We start from the raw sequence: 19,813 nt of genomic DNA, 5'->3' as shown, positions 1-19,813 counted from the left end.
AGCACAATTTCAAGAGCAGGTTATTTATTGTTCAGAAAACTATTTTTCTCTGGATGGTGCTGAAAAAAATTAGGGTGAAAATTAGTATAGAGTGAGTTCCAGGACAACCAGGACTATACGGAGAAACACTGCCTTAAAAAAAACCAAACAGCCAGGCTGGAGAGATGGCTCAGAGGTTAAGAGAACTGACTGCTGTTCTGGAGGTCCTGAGTTCAATTCCCAGCAACCACAATGGCTCACACCCATCTGTAATGAGCTCTGGTGCTCAGAACACTATATACATAATAAATAAATTAAAAAAAAAACCAAACAGTCAGGCTCCAAAGCTACAGAGAAACCTGTCTCGAAAAACCAACCAACCAACAAAACAAACAAAAAAGAAACCACTATAAATGTAAAGTAGGTACCGAGACGTATTTGAAAGAGTCATTCAGAAGCAAAGCAGCACAGAAATGTTGAGGGCGCTGTGGAGGTAAACCCGCCTATAGGGTGACTGGAGATGGAGGGGGCAAGGGAAACAGTCAAGTGGTTGAGATATTAATCGTTAGCAGCTTTCAAATTTTATTTTATTTTTTAATTGTATGAGTTTTGCCTGCATGTATTTTTCTTTTTAAAAATCTATTTATGTCACATGTATGAGCATTTTGCCTACATGTATGTATGCATAATATCTGTGTGTCTCATAAGTGAGGAGACCAGAGAGGGTGTTGGATCCTCAGAAACTGGAGTTACAAATTTTTTTTTAATATTTTATTTATTTATTTATTATGTATAGTGTTCTGTATGCATGTACGCCTGCAGGCCAGAAGAGGGCATCAGACCTCATTACAGATGGTTGTGAGCCACCACGTGGTTGCTGGGAATTGAACTCAGGACCTTTGGAAGAGCAGGCAATGCTCTTAAGCGCTGAGCCATCTCTCCAGCCCCTACAAATGGCTTTAAGCCATCATCTGGGTAATGGGAATTGAGCTCAGATCCTCTAAAAGAGGCTAGAACTCACAGAGATCCTCCTGCCTCTGCCTCCCAGGTGCTGGGATTAAAGGCATGCGTCACCACCGCCCAGCTGAGACAGGGTTTCTCTGTAGCTTTGGAGCTTGTCCTGGAACTCACTCTGTATGCTGGTCTCAAACTCAAAGATCTGCCTGCCTCTGCCTTTCTGGAATTGAAGTCATGTGCCACCACTGCCTGGCAAGGCCAGTACTCTCAATGCTGAGCTATCTCTCCAGGTTCACTAGTTATATTTTTATTTTCTCAGTATTGGGAAATAGACCCAAAGACAAATTAGATTTTAACTTGAGGCAACTATGGAGATGACAATGAGGTTACAGATGGGAGCTGGAGAGACAGCTTGGTGGCAGCAGTTACTCTTCCAGAGGACCTGGGTTCAATTCCTAGCTCCCACATGGCAGCTCAACATGTTTTGTAACTTTAGTTCTGGAGATCTTATCCCTTTTTTGGCCTCTCTGAGTACCTGTCATCCACATCATTCAGCATCAGACATACATGGAGGTAAAATACTTATGTAATAAAAATAAATAATTACAAAACAAGTTACAGACAATTGGAACAAAGGCTTAAAAAGCTGGTCATGAAGAGAAAGATAAAATCTTGCATAAAGAGCCATCTAGAACATAACTGGAGGGAGGCACTGAACATAGATCTGTGTGCTTGTGTGGCAAGTAGCATTCCTTCTTGGACTTTTTATTTTGAGATGGGGTCTCATTAAGATGCCCAGGTTGGCCTTAAACTTATGAGCCTTTAGCTTCAGCCTCCCCAGTACTAACAGGGCTACAGACCTACATTACCAGTCTAGTTTAGAACTCAACTTTTGGAAACACTGAACGTTCAAGGTCACAGGAAGCTGCCCTCATTCATGCCTATCTCCCACAGATACAGAGTAAGAACAGCACAGAAAGCCAAGAGCAAAAGGAATTTAGTGGAAAAATACTGTCTACTTTCAATACTGCACTCACAAAGTAACTGAGATAATTATAAAAGATAATTATAAGGAACTGAAATATAAATCAACACATCATTGTTCTTTCTCTCAAAACAGCTATTACATGAATATCCAAACATTAGTCAGAAGTAGAATTTAAGTAAATATGTAGTTTGAACATTGTTACTGAGCAACAATTTGAGTAAAATCTACACGTTCCCTTTAACCCACTTGGAGAGAACATGACAAAGCAACCAGTGCCAAGGTTGTGTGTGTGTGTGTGTGTTTGATTTATTTAGACTTCCTGCTGATAAATTTATGCCACTAAAGTACTTTACCTTCAAGAACTAAAAATAAATTTTAAAAGCTAATTCAAAAAATCTTTAAGTCATGTTTTACAGCTATTCATTTACTTTATTGTTTTAATTATAGTTGATCCACCTTCCCCTGTTTACTGCTCCTATCAAAAGAGATGTTCTACATCTGTCTATATGAGCAGTCCAATGTTAGAGAGGTTGTGTAATCATTCTGGTGTGATTACCAAAGAAGTTTTAAACCACCATCAAGAAGGTACCATGGAAGGTATATCGGGCTAGCATGTCTTGAATATGTCATCAATAGCTGCTGAGTCAAACGTGAGATAAAATTAAATCACTGGAAGCAAGGCTGGTGGTACTGGGTTGTAATCCCAGCGACTCAGTGTTAGAGCCAGGAATGTATCAAGTTCAAGGACTACTAGGGCTACCCAGAAAGCTGAAGGCCACTATGGGCAACTTAGTTTGACATTACCTCAAAATAAAAAGCAAAGAAGAGAGCTGAAAATACAGCTCAATGACAGAGTACTCACCCGGCATGTGCAAGGCCCTAGGATTGACTACCACAGAAAAGTAAGATGAAAATAACAAATTCATTGGAGAGAAATTAGGTCCCTACATTGCAGCATATGCAGAATTATTATTTTACATGGTATTTTTTGAGAAGTCTTGTTATTTAGCTCAGGTTGGTTCATGGGCTCTGTTGGAGCTGGAGTTACAGGTGGCTGTGAAAGATCAATACAGGTTAGGAACTTCTCTGGGTCCTCTGGAGGAACAGGAAGTTCTGTTCACTACTGAGCTGCCTCTCTAGCCCCTAGCCCTTCACCTTTCATTACACCTAGTGAAATTATTGCTAAATTGTGGCATGGTAAACACAACACTAATCCCTAGAGCCAGAAAATGGGCTTGGACTTTGGCTAGGTGAGCCACTGGCCCTGTGATCTTGAGTGTGTTTCTTTGCTCAAATCAGGGATAGGCCAAGTGCAGTGGAAAATCCCAACTACTAGAGAGAGAAAGTAAAGTCAGATTTTGTGTCTACTGCAGAAATGAAACAAACTTCTTGTACCTGTCCTTTCTAACTTGGGCCTGACAGAACGGCCCCCACAAAGAAGGGTAGCAAGAAGACAAAGGGCCATTCTGCCATCAAGGAGGTGGTCATTCAAAAACACACAATACAGTTCACAAAATGTAGAGTGGGCTTCCTGAAGCGTGCCCCTTGTTTGCTCAAAAAAACCTGGAAATCTGCCATGAAGGAGATGGGAACTGCAGATGTGCAGACCGATACCAGGCTCACTAAAGTCATCTGGGCAAAGGAGGAAGGAATGTTACACATCGCATCCATCTGCATTTGTCCAGAAAACATAATGAGGATAAGGGCTCATCAAGCAAGCACTACAGATTGGTAACTTATACATCTGTTACCATGCACAAAATGTACAGTCAATGTGGATGAGAATTAACCTTCTGAATCACAGAACTGCTAACAACAATAAACTAATAAAGAGGCCGGGCGGTGGTGGCGCACGCCTTTATAATCCCAGCACTCGGGAGGCAGAGGAGGTGGATCTCTGAGTTCGAGGCCAGCCTGGTCTACAAGAGCTAGTTCCAGGATAGGACTCTAGAAACTACAGGGAAACCCTGTCTCGAAAAACCAAAAAAAAAAAAAACAAAAGAATCACGAGGGACAATGCCTTTACTTCATAGTATGGCAAGGTACTTTATTCAACTGTTCATACACTGTTTTTTATTGATCTTAGAAATAGTAAAGCACAGTTATCATGTCTGAGTTAATATTTTTCTTATATTTAACTAAATCATTTTCTAATTTGTATGGCAATTGATGTTAGCTATAAGTAAGATACTGAGTAAACATTTCAAAGAGATCACTCTTGGTAGACCAGACTGGCCTTGAATTCAGAGATCCATCTGCTTCTGCCCTCCTGAGGCTGGGATTAAGGAGTGCGCCACACCTCCTGGCCTCAGATAGAACACTTTTTAAGAGCACAAGGCTGGGGATGTAGTTCAGTGATACGTGTCTGTCCAGCAATGAACAAGTCCCGGATTCGATCTTTAGCACAGCAATTAGCAAAGCTCTAGGTGTCCAATTTCTGATTTAAAGGACATAAGATGCATATAGTTTGCTTTCTTCCCTTTAAGATGGCAATATGAAGTTGGTAAGAAATGCAAGTGTATCCTACAAATCAGTTTGGAATTACTGGCATAAAGTCCAAAAGATTAAAAACAGCCCAAAACCTCATAATCATTGTGTGCCATCTCATCTAATTTCAAGGCTCAAAACAGATGAAGTCGAATTAGAAAAGATCCAATCAAATGTAACAGAACTATAAAGGCCACATGAGAAGCATAAAGGATGAGCACTCTCACAGTGGGTAGGAAAGCCAAACTGGGTCGGGTCTTTAAGAACTCCAATTATAGACACAAGATAAAGTATGGTCTTTCTTCATCATATTCCGGTCTGAAGTTTGAAATTGAGCTGTTCAATGGCAATAAGTGAATGGAATGCATTATCTCCAAATAAAAAAATTGCTAAGAATGAAATGAGCCGTAAGTCGTTGTTCTAGTCAATGTAGGAGTGGTAGGACAAGACCTTGAAGGTATTCCAGAGAACAACAGGCCCCTCATTACACATCTGTGAGCAGGATGGACAGGTGTTTCTTTTTCAGAACCATTAACTATTAATAGGGTGATATGTGTTATTTGGCTAATCAGATAACTGACAATAAAGCATTTCCTACTTAAAATAACCCAGAGATGGGCGACAGTGCAACTGATAAGGCTGGCCAATGCACTGCCACAAGCAATGGGGATGCCCAGCAACTCCCGTGGAAGCTCAGTATGGTGGCACATCTTCCTAATCCCAGTTGGAGATAGGTGGATCCTGGGACTCACTGGTCAGCCAACCCACCCTCCCTGCTGAGCTCCAGGACAAGAGACCCCTCTCTTGGGTCAGTGGGATGGCTCAGCAGGTAAAGGAGCTTGCTACCAAGCCTGACAGTCTGAGTCTGAGCTCCTGGACCCACATAGTGGAACGTAATCAAGTTGCCCTTTGATCTCCACATAGGCACAATGACCCCTGAACTAAATACACAAACATAAAAAACTAAAGCCTTACAACAGTATCGCCCCTCGCAATACCAACGCCAGAGCCTGAAAATGCCTTCCATGATCACGTACAATAAATGATTTTTTTCTCTCCAAAGTACCTCCTGTTTAATGTTTTCTTTTGGAGATAAGATTATTTTCTCAAGTTTCTGTTTCCTTTAATTTGAAATCAGCAAATATATATATATATATATATATATATATATATATATATATATATATGAGGTTTGTTAGATACAACTGTAGAGGGAGGGAACAAAAAGAATTCACTTTGCACAACGGTCCTGCCTTAATTTCTTTTTTATCTGTGGTGTTTTCTAAGGCCACCCTTTAAAGGTTCAACATTTTCAGTGTTCTGAGGCATTTTTCTATGACTACACCACTGGCTTTCTTAGATTGAGCAAAAGGTCTGGCACATAGGTTCATGAGAGGGGGGAAAAAGCTTGCCTAAGCCTGGAATTTGGGTTTTTTATTGACCCTGGCTCACCCTGTCTACACTGAGGATGCTCTAGAACATTCAAAGTAAAGGACCTGTTTTGAATCGCTAAAGTCCAATGACCCAAGCTGCCTATTCACTTGATGTTCTTCTAACTGTTTAAGAACATTACATAATGTTTACATTCCCTCAGCAAATACCTTCGTAGCTGTAGCTGTGTGTTTCACGTCAGGATGAAATCCCAAGGCTGTTTCAAGGAGGAAATGGCCATGGCAGAGCTAGCCAGAGCTGCAGTATTTACTGTACACCTGTATCCTTACAAGTCACCTCAGGCTACAAAACTATCTTATCTCAAGAAATAAACAAAACCCCAATAGTAACTTACAAAAAGAACCTGGGTGTGGTGTGTACTGTAACCACACACACACACACACACACACACACACACACACACAAACACACACACTTTTTTGAGGCAAAATAAATGACATTTATCTGTTCCCGGAGGGAGAAAAGTGGCTTTGATTTTCTAACTACCAGTCTGTTAGGAAAAAACAACCAACAAAGGCAGTGTTTAGGACTTCTCTCCTCCAAGAAGTAGGGACATGACCTCGGGTCCCTTGCATGCTGTGCAAGATGTATCAGGGAATCCTATACTCCCAGTCCTCTATTCATCACTTTTACTTTCGGTATTCTGCATATTCTGTCCCAGGTCATATTCCTGCTTTGTTTTTCACTTTGGCAGTTTTCTTTCTTACAGCAAACTACTAACCATTAGACCTTAGAACAGTTGAGTCAGGGACTGGAGTCTATTTTCCCATTGTTCTTACTATGTGTACCCTTAGCAGTAATAGCTGAGTTGGGACTAGAATTCCGCCCCCCTCCAGTTGTTCTTACCTGTGCACCCTCTGCATGTTCCAGCATATCTCACAATTCCTGGTACTCTTCATCATCTGGTTCAGTTCCTGAAAGACGAGCTGCCCTGGCCATGAAATACGGATGGCAGCTCCCATGGCGTACCAATACCCTGCGTGGAAAGACAAAACAGAAACATCACTGTGAGGTTTAGTTTAGCACAGTGACACAACTAAAACAAGTTATTGTTTCTATTTTCCAAAACATTTTGAAGATAGGATGTATACATCTGATACATAAGTCAAAGTTTGAGAGTTTGAGTCATAGCCATAATTCTGACTTGTAAGCAAGGTAAGATAATAAATAAATAGATTTGGAGACACTCCTGGGCACATGACAGACTCAAAATAGCGTCTCTCCTTAGGTTCTGGTGTTTTTCTTAGAACTTCCTTCACTTTTTAATCCAAATGATGTGATAAAAAGAAAGTTGCTATCACTTGGAAGGCACAGGCAAGAAGATCAGAAGTTGAAGCTAGTTTGGGCTACAAAGTAAAATCTATCTCAAAAACAAAAACAACCAAAACCAAACCCTCTAAACATGAAACAAAAATCAGCAGTACAGCTGTAAGATTAAAATTCTCTAGGATATTTCAGGTAATCTTTTCTTCCCCCCCCCCTTTTTTTTTTTTAAAAAAAATAAAACCTTGAAACAAACTGCAGCCAAGAAGCCCCTGAAAACTCAGCATCAGGATGGGTCATTGTTACAACAGGATTTAAAAATGCTTCACATTTCAGTCACTTTGTAGACTGATGTTTTGAATCACTGTTGTTTTTCCTAATCGGTTTCGGACATAAAGATGAAAAAAGTTTAGATTTAAGTGGCTTAAATACCAGACAGGCATAATAGGACAGAGACAGTCTCTGAAACTTTCACCCTGAGCAGACGACCTGGTCCTCTGCTCTGAGTCACAGTGAATAAAGGGCTTGCTAGCTCCACAAAAACAAACTTAACTCTTTAGCTTGCTCTGCTTTAAATGCACCTGGAAGGATCTTGAAGGGACGCAGAGATGGCTCTGTAGTTAAATGTGCATACAGCTCTTGAAGAGACCCCAAATTCGGTCCCCAGCACCCGCATTAGGGACTTCACAAACTGCCTGAGTCTCTACCTCCAGGGACCCAACATCTTCCTTTGACCCTCTGCAGGCAACTGCACTCACATGTGCACACATCCACATATATACATATGATTAAATTATGATTTTAAAATAAATTTAAAAAGTCAGGGTGTGGTGATGTACCCCTTTAATCCCAGTACTCTATCAGGCAGAGGCAGGCAGATGCTTGTGAGTTTAAGGTCTTGTCTAAAAAGAATCATTGAAGGAAATTATCAAATTTAAACATTTTGTGTCTTAGTGTGTAAAAACAGCAGTCTCCAAGTATAAATCCATTATCTACATGTGAAATAAGAACTTTGGAAAAGTCTTACCAAAAGCAATCTACAGATTCCACGCAATGCCCATCAAAATCCCAGCAAGATTCTTCACAGACCTCAAAAGAACAGTACCTCAACTTCATACGGTAAGCAAAAAACCCAGGATAGCCAAAACAAAAACAACTTTTGGAGGCATCACAATCCCTGACTTCAGTATTAAAAACAGCCTGGTATCGTATCGGTTTATCAAGAACAGACAGGAGCGACCAATGGAACCAAATAGAAGACCCCCACCCGATATCAATCCACACATCTTCAAACACCTGATTTTGACAAAAGAAGCAAAAACAAAAAAACAATCAATGGAAAAACAGAAGCATATTTAACAATGTTTGCTGTGACATAACTGGATTTCAACAGTAGAAGCATGTTCGAGATATGAAAATGACCCATATCTATCACCATGCACCAAAACTCAATTCCAAATGGCTTTAAAGACCTCCAACAATCAAAGCCAGGCCACATCTGAACAATTTAACGAACGAGAAGTGGGCGGACATTACACCTTTGAATGCCATTGGCACTAGGAGACCCCAGCAGCAACAGACAACTGATCGAAGAAACCAATTAATCAAATGGGGCCCTCCTGAAACTGAAAAGCTTCTGTAAAGCAAAGGACATGGTCAACAAGACAAAATGACAGCCTACAGAATGGGTAAAGATCTTCACTAACCCTACATCAGACAGAGGTCTGATCTCCAAAACATACAAAGAACTCAAGAAACTGGACACTAAAAGATCACATAATCCAATAAAAAAAATGGAGTACAGACCTAAATAGAGAACTCTCAACAGAGGAATCTAAAATGGCTGAAAGACATTTAAGGAAATGTTCAACACCCTTAGTCATCAGAGAAATGCAAATCAAAACAACTCTGAGATTCCATCTTACACCTGTAACAATGGCCAAGATCAAAAACACTGATGACAACTTATGCTGGAGAGGTGTGGGGAAAAGAGAACACTCCTGCACTGCTGGTGGGAATGCAAGCTGGTACAACCCCTTTGGACGTCAGTGTGGTGATTTCTCAGAAAATTAGGAAACAACCTTCCTCAAGACCCAATAATACCACTTTTGGGTATATATAAAAGGATGCTCAATTGTGCCACAAGGACATGTGCTCAACTATGTTCATAGCAGCTTTGTTTGTCATAGCCAGAACCTAGAAACAATCTAAATGCCCCTTGACTGAAGAATGGATAAGGAAAATGTGGTACATTTACACAATGGAGTACCACACAGCAGAAAAAAATAACGACAGCTTGAATTGTGCAGGAAAATGGATGGAACTAGAAAACATTATTTTGAGTGAGGTAACCCAGACACAGAAAGACAATTATCACATGTACTCACTCATAGGTGGTTTTTAAACATACAGAAAAAAAAAAAAACAGCCTACAAACCACAATCCCAGAGAACTTAGACAACAATGAGGACACTAAGAGAGACTTACATAGATCTAATCTACATGGGAAGTAGAAAAAGACAAGATCTCCTGAGTAAATTGGGAGCATGGGGACCTTGGGGGAGGATTGAAGGGAGGAGGGGAGAGGAAGGGAGGGGAACAGAGAAAAATGTAGAGCTCAATAAAAATCAATTTTAAAAAAAGGAAAAAAAAAAACAACTTTGAAAAAGAACATGCTTAAGTGCCTCAAAGTAAATCTGTGTTGAAGAAGAGAGGAAGAGAAAGGGGAAGGAGAAAGAAGGTCAAGAGCATGGAGAGAATAAAACACGAAGTTAATGTTGATCAACTCTATAGGACAATAGAGAAGCCATTAATTTTTGAAGTGCAAAGAATTAAATATTTATCCTTATTTTCATATATGAACTAATCTAAGGGTAACCAAACTGGTTAAGAGAAAATCTTTTCTTCTCTTTTCTTTTTTTAAAAATATTTTATGGTTTAACTTTATTTTATGTGCATTGGTGTGAAGGTGTCAGATCCCCTGCAACTGGATCTTCTGACAGTTGTGAGCTGCCATGTGGGTGCTAGGAATTGGACCCGGGTCCTCTGGAAGAGCAGTCAGCGCTGAGCCATCTCCCTAGCCCCCAAGAGAAAATCTTTTCTATGAAAGTCTCCAACCTGGTATAGAGGCACATGCCTGTAGGCCTATCTATGAAGAGGCTGGAGAAGGGTACAGGAATTTGAACACAACCTGGGCAGCAGAGTAAGACACATGATCAGAGGAGAAAAAGGTATTTTAGCCAATAACAAAAGAAAAGTCATATACTTGGAACAATACTATTTTTTATTAACCATATTAAATAACAGACATAAATAATCGGTTGCTGCCTGTGCTAATGACACAAAGAAGTTACTATTGTACGTTGTGAAAGAAATGCCTGGCCATTGTGGAGCACAGCAGGCGCAGGCGGGTCTCTCTGAGTTCCAGGCCAGCCTGGTCTACACAGTGAGTTCCAGACAGCCAGAACTACATAGTGAGATCCTGTTTCAAAACAACAACAACAAAAACAAAACGAAACAACAACAAAAATACCAACTCAGCCAGGCGGTGGTTTTTTTTTTTTTTTTTTTTTTTTTAAATCCCACTGCTTGGGAGGCAGAGGCAAGTGGATTTCTGGAGTTCTAGACCATTTTGGGCTACAGAGCAAATCCCAGGACAGCCAGGGCAAAAAAGATTTTGTTTTGAAAAGCCAAAACAAACAAGCAAACAACAAACAAACACTCTCATAAACTTGAAGGATCTGAATGTATCAACTCACAGGAAACACAGGGAACAGCCAGTAAATTTGGCACTTGGGAAACCATTTGACAAACACTTTTACTCAATGAACAAGTTTGAAAATAAAAATAGCAGTTAAGAAATTTAACCAGCCAGGCATGGTGGCATATGCCTTTAATCCCAGCACTTGGGAGGCAGGCGGATCTTTGTGAGTTTGAGGTGAGGATGGTTTATAGAGCAAGTTCCTGGATAGGCAGGGCTACACAGAGAAAACCCTGTCTCGAAAATCAAAACAAACCAAAAAACTACTACTAATCCCTTTTAATATGTATATTAAATTCCTGTGATCTATTCCTTTAAGTCCTAAGGGTAATATATCCACACATAAAATGTATGGGACTAGCCTGAAGGTAACAGTGGGCCAAGCTAGGTGGACATAAAATATTAGTTGAAGCTTGATAAAAGTACATTAAGTTCATTTCTGTACTTTCTGTACTTTTTGGAAACTTTAATTAGCAACACTGACACCTCAGATAAACCTCATTGACTACACAACTGCCCATGTACAAAGCTGAACTTTCCCATAATAGAAAGTAGACATAAGAAAAGTTCATTACAACATTTTAACTCAGATGCGAACTTCTCTAAATTCTAATATGGAGTCAAACGTCAACTATTCTGAAGCAATCTTCTGATTCAAACATGTGACCAATTTCCTGAAAGCTGTGAGGAAGTAGCATATAGAGTTAAATCAGGAGTTGTGTCTGCTCTTAGTTGATCACACCAATTCTATATTCTAATACTTCATATTTTCATAATAGAAAAAGAATGGTAATCATGTCACTAGTCAACTACTGTACAAATAAACAGAAAGAATATACTCACCCAGGCAGGTTCTCAAAACATATTACGTTAGACACAAAATTAGTTACCTCAAATTAGGCACCGAGGACTCAGGCTTCTTAAAAGTAATTGTATAAGGTTGAGGCTGTAGCTTACTTTGTAAAGCCCTGGGTTTGACCCCCAACATAGGATAAACTGGTAAATGCCTATGATCTAAGCACTTGAGAGACAGACAGACACAGGAGGAACGGACATCAAAGTCATCCTGGGCTATATCATGGGTTCAAGGCTAGCGTGGGACACATGAGACCTTGTCTCACCAATAACAATTATGATGGTAGTGATGATGCTAGTTTTCTAATTCCTTTTTGAAAGATTTATTTATTTTTAAATTGTGTAGCTCTGGCTGACCTGGAACTCACATACAATCACTGGCTTCTCCAGTGCTAGGGTTTAGGGCATGCCCTACCATGCCCAGTTTTTTAAAACTAATTTTTAAAAATTAATATATACACAAAGATGGATATTAGTTTGAAACGGCCTTAAGAATGAAGTTCTGATAATTCTATAGAATGGGCTAAACTTGAAAATATCACAAACTAAGGACGAGGCACAAACCTACGATTCCCCATGTAAGATACACAGAGCAGGCAAATCCGCAGAAACACAAAATAGAGCAGAGGTTCCCAAGGTCAGGAAAGAAGAAGGAATAAGATATTATTTTAAGGAAGAGGGGAGAAAGGGAGGGGAACAGAGAAAAATACATAGCTCAATAAAATCAAAACAAAAATTATTTTAGTTGGTTCAGAATTTCTTTCAGGAGACAGAACATGTTTTAGAAATGAATATTGGAGGCAGTTAGATAAAAATTTGTAAATTTGCTTTTATACCACTGAATTATATGGTTAAAATAGGAAATTTTGTCATGTATATATCCCAAAATTTGAAGCTTTTTAAGAGATGGTGTGCATGTTGAACTTCCCTGCTCTGGTAACATAGCAACTTCACTCCCACCTCCTCTCACTGCAGATTATCCGCAGATCTCAAGTGAACTCAGATGAGGGCAGATTCCACTACTACACCATAAAATTCTTCATAGAACCTATCATAGTTTCTGCTTACATAAAAACCTCCAGCCCCAACTGGGCAGTCGTGGCGCACACCTTTAATCCCAGCATTCAGAGGCAGAAACAGGTGGATCTCTGTGAGTTTAAGGCCAGCCTGGTCTATAAGAGCTAGTTCCAGGAAAAGCTCCAAAATTGTTTTTGAAAACCCTGTCTTGAAACAAACAAACCCTTCAGCCTTCAAATGTTCAGTAACTATCTGTGGAATTCATGAGTGAAAAGCGAATTTGAGAAGGCTTGAACTGGCATAAACACACAAATTATAGGAGTTCAAAAAGATGCTGATGGCAGTGACTATGCTACTACAAATGACCTCTCACCCACGCTCCTGTATGTAACACTAATAAAACTCCCTCCCTCCCAAATGGGGATGTGAAAGGGGACCTAGATGGGGGGCGGGGTGGAGCGGAAAGATTGATGGGAAAGGGATAATGTTCTTGTACACAGTAAAGATTTGTCACTCCTATTAGCTTAGATGAACACAGGCCAGCAGCCAGACAGGACGTATAAGCGGGGGTGACCAGAGTAAGAGAATTCTGGGAAGAGTAGTCACCAGCCAGACGCAGAGAAGCAACGGAGAAATTGCCTCACTGATGTAAAAGGTACCGGAGCCATGTGCTAAACATAGACAAAATTATGGGTAGTTTAAGTGTATGTAAGAGCTAGTTAAAAATAAGCCTGAAGCTAATAGGTCAAACAGTTTATATTAATATAAGCTTCTGGATTTCTTTGGGACTGAATGTCAGCGGCGAGGGACCAAGGCGGGACAGAAACTTTGTCTACAGGAAAGGTAATGTTGGAGGGGAAAGATGTAAATGAAAATATTAGATAAATGTTGGAAAGATGTCATGATGAACCCTACTATGATCTATAACTAAGTAACTCCATTAAGAGAAGAATACTGATGGGGCCAGGTGTAGCTCAGGGAAGAGCACTTAGCTAGCATGCATGAGGTTGGCACTGTGCTTAGCACCCCACCCCACCACTCCCAACTTCAAATGCTGCTATATTTTTGACATCTAAAGGCCTATAAGGCCAAGGGCTTGGCCCTAGATAGAGACTATTAGAGGGGATAGAACCTTGATGAGGTGAGGACTGCTGGAAGGATTTAGATCACTCTAGTCTCTTTTGTTGATTCTCATATGCCATGAGTGAGCTCCCACTTCATATGATCAAGGTGGAAATGAGGTAAATTTACTGTAAATGACATATAAATAATGGCTTTGTTGTATTTAACCATACTCATGACAGTGAAGTCTTTAGGGCATCTAAAATGATAATGGCTTTATTGGTACAAACATATTCATGAGAATGAAGTCTCTAATGTATTTTCAATTGAAAATTAGATTAAAAATATTAGCCGCATATGGCCTCAGCCTTCCTCTCTGTCTTTGGCCCTATGAATTCAACCCATTTCTTGCTTTGTTTTATCTGAAATAGGGTTCTAATTCCTAGGAATTGAACATCTACCTCCTGAAGAGGCCAATTCGGATGGCAAGATTCTGGAATAATAATAGTCACATCTGCAACTGTGTCTAATAATCCTTCCAATATAATGCTATTTATTAGTACCCTCAGCTTTGGTCTCTGATCTTTTATAGAAGTTTGTCAAATATACATTTTATATATTTTTTTCTTTTCTTTTTGGTTTTTTGAGACAGGGTTTCTCTGTGTATGTTTGGAGCCTGTCCTAGAACTAGCTCTTTTATTTTTTTAAAGATTTATTTATTTATTATGTATACAACATTCTGCCTCGATGTATGCCCGCACACCAGAGGAGGGCGCCAGATCTCAGTACAGATGGTTGTGAGCCACCATGTGGTTGCTGGGAATTGAACTCAGGACCTCTGGAAGAGCAGCTAGTGCTCTTAACCTCTGAGCCATCTCTCCAGCCCCAGAACTAGCTCTTTTAGACCAGGCTGGCCTCAAACTCAGAGATTCACCTGCCTCTGCCTCCTGAATGCTGGAATTAAAGGCGTGTGCCACCATTGTCCGGCACATTTTTTTTTAAATATTTATTTATTTATTATGGATACAATATTCTGTCTGTGTGTATGCCTGCTGGCCAGAAGAGGGCACCAGACCTCATTACAGATGGATGTGAGCCACCATGTGGTTGCTGGGAATTGAACTCAGGACCTTTGGAAGAGCAGGCAATGCTCTTAACCTCTGAGCCATTTCTCCAGCCCCTGTCCGGCACATTTTATATTGGAATTTTGTTTCATTCTCCATGGTTATTCTATCATCTAGAGCAGTATGGAATTTTATAACAGGCACTGGATTTTCTAAATTTCCTGGGTGGTGTGTCCTTCACAGTGACTGAGAATGGCTGAACCACTTTTGATCCCCCAAGGATTTTTTTTCAATGGTAACTGGTTGTCTTGTTTGTCTCTTTTTGATCTACATTCATTGATCCAATCTCAGCCTTTGATTTTAAGCAGGACATCATTAAGGCAAGCAAGATATTCTAAAAAAAAAAAAAAAAAAAAAAAGAAAAAAAAGGAAGAAGCTAGCACTCAGGAGGCAGAGGTAGGTTAATCTCTGTGAGTTTGAGGAGAGGCTCCAAAGCTACACAGAGAAACTTTGTGTTGAAAAACCAAAAAATAAAGTGAACACAAAATCAAACCATAAAATTAGGTAAACTCTCCCACTGTATATTCTAAATTAGGTTTTTGTACCTAGGAACTGTTGCTATTAGTGTGTGCCACTAATAATGTAAAATTTATTGACATTCATTATATTTACTAAGGCTAAGTAATTATCACTGCTTTTAATATTTTTCATCAAATAGAGATTCAGTACTTGGGGGTGGAGAGATGGCTCATTAGTGCCAGAGTCCAGTTCCCAACACCCATGGGGGGTGGCTTACAACTGTATATAAATACAGCTCTACACACTCTTCTGGCTCTCTCCACACTCCACAGTGACCACACACATACACTCCTAAAAAGAAAATTAAGAAACCTTGTCCCCATTAAGCATTAATTAAAAAAAATTAAGTTAGCATACAAAGTAATGGGTTTCATTGTAGCATTTTTATTATGTATTTTTCCCCTGAGGGACCCTCTCTCTTTTTATTATATTTTTAAGATTTATTTATTTTAGTTATGTGTAGAAGTGGTTTGCCTACACGTATGATTGTGCACCAAATATATGCTGGTGCCCACAGAAGTCAAGAGGGCACTGAAACCTCTGGAACTGAAGGATGATTGTGAGAAGCAAGGGCTCTTAATTGCTGAGCCACCTCTCCAATTCCTAATATAGCATTTTCAAGGACCATCTATATTTAGCACTTACTAGAACAAATTATCGAATGTCATGCCCCGGTCATATCCTACTGTGTATATACATCACATTTTGCTTATTCATTCATTCATCTATTGAAGAATAATGGGTTGTTGTCCTACTTTTAATTATTGTGAGAATGCTGTTAGCAGTGACGCTCAATGGGCTGGAGAGATGGCTCAGCGGTTAAGAGCACTGGCTGCTCTTCCAGAGGTCCTGGGTTCAGTTCCCAGCAACCACATGGTGGCTCACAACCATCTGTAATGAGATCTGGTGCTCTCATCGGCTGTGCAGGCGTACATGCAGCAAAACACTGCATAAATAAATAAAATAAATAAATAATAAATAAATAGACAAACAAACAAACAAAAAACAGTGATGCTCAAGTGTCTTGATTATTCTCATTTCTTTTTGGTATTTATGTTAGATAAAGAATTAGAAGAGAGCCATTAAGATCATTCTTGTTTTAATTATTTCTCTGCCAATCTATTGCACATAGCAGCTAACAACTTTACATTTCTGCCACCAATTTCTTTACATCCTGGAAGTCACTTATTTTCTATCACAATGCTATTATCATCATCACTAATATTAGTAAAACAAAAATTTTCATTGGTTTTCTCAGATAAGGTCTTACTCTGTAGCTCAGGCAGTCTCAAACTCATGGCAATATTCCTACCCTAGTCTCTTGTGTACCCCCATGCCTGACCTATTATCAATTTATTAATAATCATCCTAATGTCATTAAGAAGGGATACCTTTTTATGGTTTGGATTTGCATTCCCCTAGTAACTAATCATGCTGCTCACCTTCTCATATACTTATGACCATTTTATGGTATTTTCTTTGGATAAACACCTATTCAGGTACCCTACCAAGACCTCTGCTTATGATTTGGAACCCAGACATTGCACATGCCGGGCATGTGTGCTATCACTGAGTGAAACCCCAGAGACTCGCGCTGACTTTTTTTGTTCAAGGGGAGTTTCGAGACAGGATTTCTTTGTGTATCCCTGGCTGTCCTGGAACTTTGCCCTTTAAACCCAGCTGGTTTCGAACTCATGATATTCATCTGCTTCTGCCTACCAAGCGTTGAGATTAAAGGCGTGTGCCTCCAATGCTTGGCATTTGGATATTTGGATGCTCTGCAGGTTATCTCCCAGTCTCTTGGTGGTATCCACTAAGTGGCATATAATACATGATTTTAAATCTTTTCTTTTCTGTGCTTTTGTTGTGAAATATAGAAATCACTGCCAAATTCAGCAGCATGAAGTTTTTTTTTACATTTTTCTTCTATTTTCTTATATTTCTTCTATTAATTCGTATATTAGATTGTCTTTGTGGTGATATTTTGTTTGTACTTTAATAAATAGAGTTTTGCCTGAAGATCAGAGTGCGGAGATAGTCACACTAGTTAGTCATAAAGGTCAAGACAGTGGTGGCGTATACCTTTAATCTCTGCACTCGAGAAATAGAGGCAGATGGATCTGTTGTGAGCTCAAAGCCACCGTGGGTTTCACGAGATTGAATCAGTCTAAGAGAGAAACAGCCAACGTGGCAGCTCACATCTTTAATCCCAGCACCAGGGACATATGAAGACAGGAAGTGATATGGCTGGGCAGAAAGAGGAATATAACGTGGGAGGAGACAGGAGCTCAGAATTCAGTCTGAGGACTTGTAGAGACAGGAAATCCCATTCAGTCTGAGAATTTTGTAGAGGTAAGAAACTATTGGCTGGCTGCTCTGCTTGTCTGATCTTTTACCCCCTAATATCAGACTCGGGGTTTTTATTATTAAGACCAATTATGATTTGCTCTACATCTCTTAGCTCAGCTTTAGGTTTCTGATATTTTTTAGTTAATTCTCATATATGATAAAGTAAAGGCTTAACTTCATCCTTTCAAATGTGGGCATCCAAATATGCAACAGCATTTAATGAAAAGGCTCTCTTGTAAACACCAAGGAAAACAGGCACCAATTAAAAAACAAAACAAAACTAGATATTAGCCAGGCATTGTGGCACATGCCTTTAAATGTAGTACTTAGCAGTCAGAAATAGGCACTCTCTGTGAGTTCAAGGCCTGCCAAGGGCCACATAGTAAGAGCTTATGCCAACAGTAATAACAACAAACCACACAAAGTCCACCAAAAGGAAAAACAAAGCCACAGTTGATATGTACTAGATTTTTATAAGACAAAAGACAGTTCTGATGAGGAAAAGAAAATACACATTAGATAAGCCCCGTACTGTGGGTAAAGCACGGTGCTGACGGGCTGTGGGGAAATACACTGAAGGCAATGTCTGTCTTCTTCAGGAGCCAATTAGTATCTGGGGAGTCATCATGCGGCTTAGTTTATAGCGTGAAGCCTGGCTGAAGAGGCACTCCAGACGACACACACAAGAGAAGAAGCTGAACAAGGCCAGCATTGCCAACCTTGACGGAAGCTTTCTGTTTGGCATCAGTGCTGATCTATCCACATGAATAACTTTTAAAAGAACAAAATTAAATAGGGGCTGGGTGGTGGTGGTGCACGCCTTTAATCCCAGAACTTGTGAGGCAGAGGCAGGTGGATCTCTGTGAGTTGGAGGCCAGCCTCAGCCAGGGAGGGCTGTTACACAGAGAAACCCTGTTTTGAGGAAAAGAAAAAAAAAGTAAAGAAAAGAAAAAGAGCAAGCAAGCAAGAAATTGTATAGGTAGCCTCCTCCTCCTCCCTCTCTCCTCTCCCTCTCTCTCCCTCTCTCTCCTTCCCCCCGCCCCCACAGGGTTTATCTGTCTGTTCTTGAACTAGCTCTTGTAGACCAGGCTGGCCTTGAACTCACAGAGATTCCTCTGCCTCCTGAGTGCTAGGATTAAAGGTGTGCACCACCACTGCTCGGCCTGTAAACTCTTTTCTAGCATGTTCCAAATGCCTTCTGTTATTATAATACTAATTTTCATAATAATCTCCTCAAATATATAAAACATACACCTAACATATGAATCTGTATCTAGTGTTTATAAAAGAGCAACAGGAAACACGGCAGCTCTTCCTGCCTTTCACAATCAACAGACTTAACAAATAGTGTTTTCTTTAGAGTTTCTTCAAAGCACAACATGACTGCTGGGCTGAGGATGCAGTGTAGTGGAAGAGCACTTGCTAAAAGCAAGTCCCAGGCTCAGTGTTCGATCTGTAGAACCACCAGTGGGAAAAGGCACCAACATGTGACTTTTAAAACTATCTCTTCTAGAGCTGGACGAAAGGCTTAGTGGTTAGGAGCATGCACTGCTTTCCTAGAGGATCTGGGTTCAGTTCCCAGAATCTGCACGGTGACTCCCAACTTCAGTTCTGGGATTCTAATGCTCTCGTTTAAACTCCACCGGTACCAGGTACACAAATGGTTATACATCATACATGCAGGAAAAATACTTATACACATAAACATATACATATACCCCAGAACCAAAAAACTTGCTTCTAAGTTATGGTGCCAACTCATGCTTTAATGAATTAGAAAGTCAATTTATTTCTTTCGTTTGTTTGTTTGTTTTCTTGAGACAGGGTTTCTCTGTGTGAGAGCTCTAGCTATCCTGGAACCAGCCTTGTAGAACAGGTTGGCCTCAAACTCAGAGACCCACTTGCCTGTGCCACCCTAGTTCTGAGATTAAAAGTAAAATTAAGAATTTTAAAAAACTTTATTTGCTTATTTATATGTGTGTGCGCTCATGTATGCACACC

General features: G+C 40.0%; 1 protein-coding gene across 1 annotated transcript in view; it reads right to left on the bottom strand.

The window, feature by feature from the left end:
* Window positions 1–19,813, bottom strand: part of Vmp1 (vacuole membrane protein 1) — a 99,282-nt gene that overhangs the window by 46,211 nt on the left and 33,258 nt on the right. Inside the window, 2 exon segments of the mRNA XM_042054831.1 lie at window positions 6,710–6,811; window positions 6,813–6,839. Of these exon segments, the coding sequence (XP_041910765.1) occupies window positions 6,710–6,811; window positions 6,813–6,839 (129 nt within the window).

The sequence above is a fragment of the Arvicola amphibius genome, chromosome 4 (genome assembly GCF_903992535.2).
Source record: "Arvicola amphibius chromosome 4, mArvAmp1.2, whole genome shotgun sequence".
Classification (NCBI taxonomy): domain Eukaryota; kingdom Metazoa; phylum Chordata; class Mammalia; order Rodentia; family Cricetidae; genus Arvicola; species Arvicola amphibius.
The sequence above is the reverse complement of the archived record's forward strand: the minus strand, read 5'-3'. Positions and strand labels throughout refer to the sequence as shown.